The following is a 2,500-nucleotide window of genomic DNA, read 5'->3' as shown; positions in this document are numbered from 1 at the left end:
CAATAAATCACAAATCATGAGAGTTAAGTACGATGGGTGCATTGGAGGAGTACAACACAGTAACATGCACCTGCTTGAGGGACCTAGGGCAGGGACAACACAAAAGGAAGTTAAAAATTACAAAAAGAATGCCTTATTAACATCTTATTGCAATAAGCGAGCAGCTCCACTTGTCCAGGAATTTGCTTATCCTGCTGAATGCCTCCTTTCTTTGAAGTGTGAGCAGCATTTAACATATCTTATCACATACAGGATATAAGGGACAAAATTACTGAATGCTGATTGGCTGAGATGGAGGGCATTTTTTTCTTAATCACAAAGGCACTTTTGATAATCAAGAGGGCATGAGACTTGATCCTGATTGATTTAACAGTTGCTCATCCAGAGCAAGCAAAGTTACAAGAGAATCTAAAATGTTCCAGATTCTAACTCTGATTAAACTGCCTTTGTCCACATAATTTTGAAATATGTTTTAAGCACTATTTCTGTTGACAGCAACAATTTATTGAACTGAACTTTAACTGAAGGAATTAAAGCATGTTAATTAAGTCGATTGTTATTTGTCCTCACATTTGTCAATGTGTCCTCATGCAATCAAGGATTAATTTCTCTTGTATTTTCAAAGTTTTCCAAATTGCCCTAGTCGCAACTCTTCACAACTTGGGCAAATTTGTGAAAACTTTGAAAATATATGTGAAATTAATCCTAAATTGCCCTTGAGCCCATGGGAAATTACAATAATTATACAAATCAACACCCACTAACATCGAGTTTACCTTGAATGATTTTGGCATGATCTCTTAAATCTTTTAAATCAGACTTGATCATGCATGAAACATTGAAAAGCAACTCTTTGTAGGCTTGGATAGCAAGATGAAGCCTGTAAAATTGAAAGAATATAGTTGAATCTCCCATAAGCCACCATCCAAAATGTCAAGCCTAGGAGGTCGCTTACGGGAGGTGGTCGCTTACAAGGGCTGAGACCATACTCAGTCACACTTAAGGTTGTGTCTTTTACTGAGACTGTTAGAGTACAGTGTATGTGCAATTATTCTTTAAGGTTTCAAGTGTTTTATTCATGTAAAAAGTGAAAAAATCTGGTACTTCCCCTTGAGAAATTTCCCGCTCTTGTACTCCCCAGGAATGCAATAGTGTTACAATGCCTTATTATCTAATTCCCGCTCTATTACATGTACCTGTCAAATGGTCGCTTATGGGAGGTTAAAAACAAAAGAAATTTTCAAAGTATTAGCTCTAAAAGTGGTCGTGATCGATTACAAGAGCTGGGTTCCAAATATAGTGATTTTACTTGGAAACGTTTGGTACTCAGAGGAGAGGTGGTCACAACTGGAGGCTCGACTGTAGTTCCAATTCAATCCTCTCAACGGTAATGTTGTCACCACAGAGTTGCATTGTCGAGTATGTGATCAACTAATGCAGCGAAACTAACCTTACCTTGCGTACACCTCTTTGCATGTTCAATAGAGATCGATATTTAATAGTTTTGCAATATTGATCCAGTCTTGATAACTTCTTGGTAGAGAATGTTTGTTTAGTTTTCTTGGGCACTATCTGCTCTAGCATGTTGTTTACCATGCCAAAACTTGGCTCCTCATGAAATAAAATTTAAGTTGGCATGCACCTCAGAATGCTCCTTTTTTTTTTTACCTGCGTCCCCAGGTCAGTGCTTCAGCTTTGTTTGATTCCATACCATCATAAAACTTAATGATGATATTTAGCAGGTCTGTGAAGCTTACCACACTGAGCGTCTCACTGCAAAACAAAACAGTTAATGCATAAATTAATAATTATTAGCAACATTTCACCTCATACATGTACACGATGTATGCCAAAAATTCAATTGGAGAGAGATTCCATTCCATTCAAGGAACATACCCGATGTAGTCTACCCTGAAGTCATGATGCCTGCTGAACTCCATGAAGAATCTACAAAAAAAACAGCAACGAATACTCCCATAAGTAAGCACTAACAACCAATAAAGTAAAACCATTCAACTGGGTTTCAAACTACTGGTAGTTCCCTCTCAGATAACAAGGCATCTATGAAAACCATCCTATTAATAAAGGACTATATTATTTACTTCTGAACACTGCATGATCCATGCAAATCTTAAATAAAAACTACCTTACTGCAATCTCCCACATTTCACAGAACAAAGACTAAATAATTTTAACAGTATATAGGTAATCAAAACTCTTTAAACACCTTTGCAGATCGTATGAATTTTTAAATGTAAATTAGCTTACAACATTGTATAATCTCTGACATTTGAAATAAAATACACAAATCAAAAAATTGTCCACATAGCAACATAAAGCACATATTTTCCCTGAGGGGGGGAATCCCATATAAAATGGGGAGGTTTCCTCGACGTCTCGCTAAGGGGTGTAAATTTTGGATTTTGGTCTCACTTAGGGTGTTCTGGGCAAAACGCAATCATATATGTAACCGTGAAGGTCTCCTTTAGGGCTGCGTCCG

General features: G+C 37.0%; 1 protein-coding gene across 1 annotated transcript in view; it reads right to left on the bottom strand.

Annotated features, from left to right (window-relative positions):
• Window positions 1-2,500, bottom strand: part of LOC138041415 (protein timeless homolog) — a 72,084-nt gene that overhangs the window by 29,739 nt on the left and 39,845 nt on the right. Inside the window, exons 17-19 of the mRNA XM_068887205.1 lie at window positions 1,897-1,947; window positions 1,669-1,773; window positions 777-880 (exon numbers count right to left, since the gene is read on the bottom strand). Of these exons, the coding sequence (XP_068743306.1) occupies window positions 777-880; window positions 1,669-1,773; window positions 1,897-1,947 (260 nt within the window). The remainder of the gene's footprint in view (window positions 1-776; window positions 881-1,668; window positions 1,774-1,896; window positions 1,948-2,500) is intronic.

The sequence above is a fragment of the Montipora capricornis genome, chromosome 1, assembly GCF_036669925.1.
Source record: "Montipora capricornis isolate CH-2021 chromosome 1, ASM3666992v2, whole genome shotgun sequence".
Lineage (NCBI taxonomy): Eukaryota > Metazoa > Cnidaria > Anthozoa > Scleractinia > Acroporidae > Montipora > Montipora capricornis.
The sequence above is the reverse complement of the archived record's forward strand: the minus strand, read 5'-3'. Positions and strand labels throughout refer to the sequence as shown.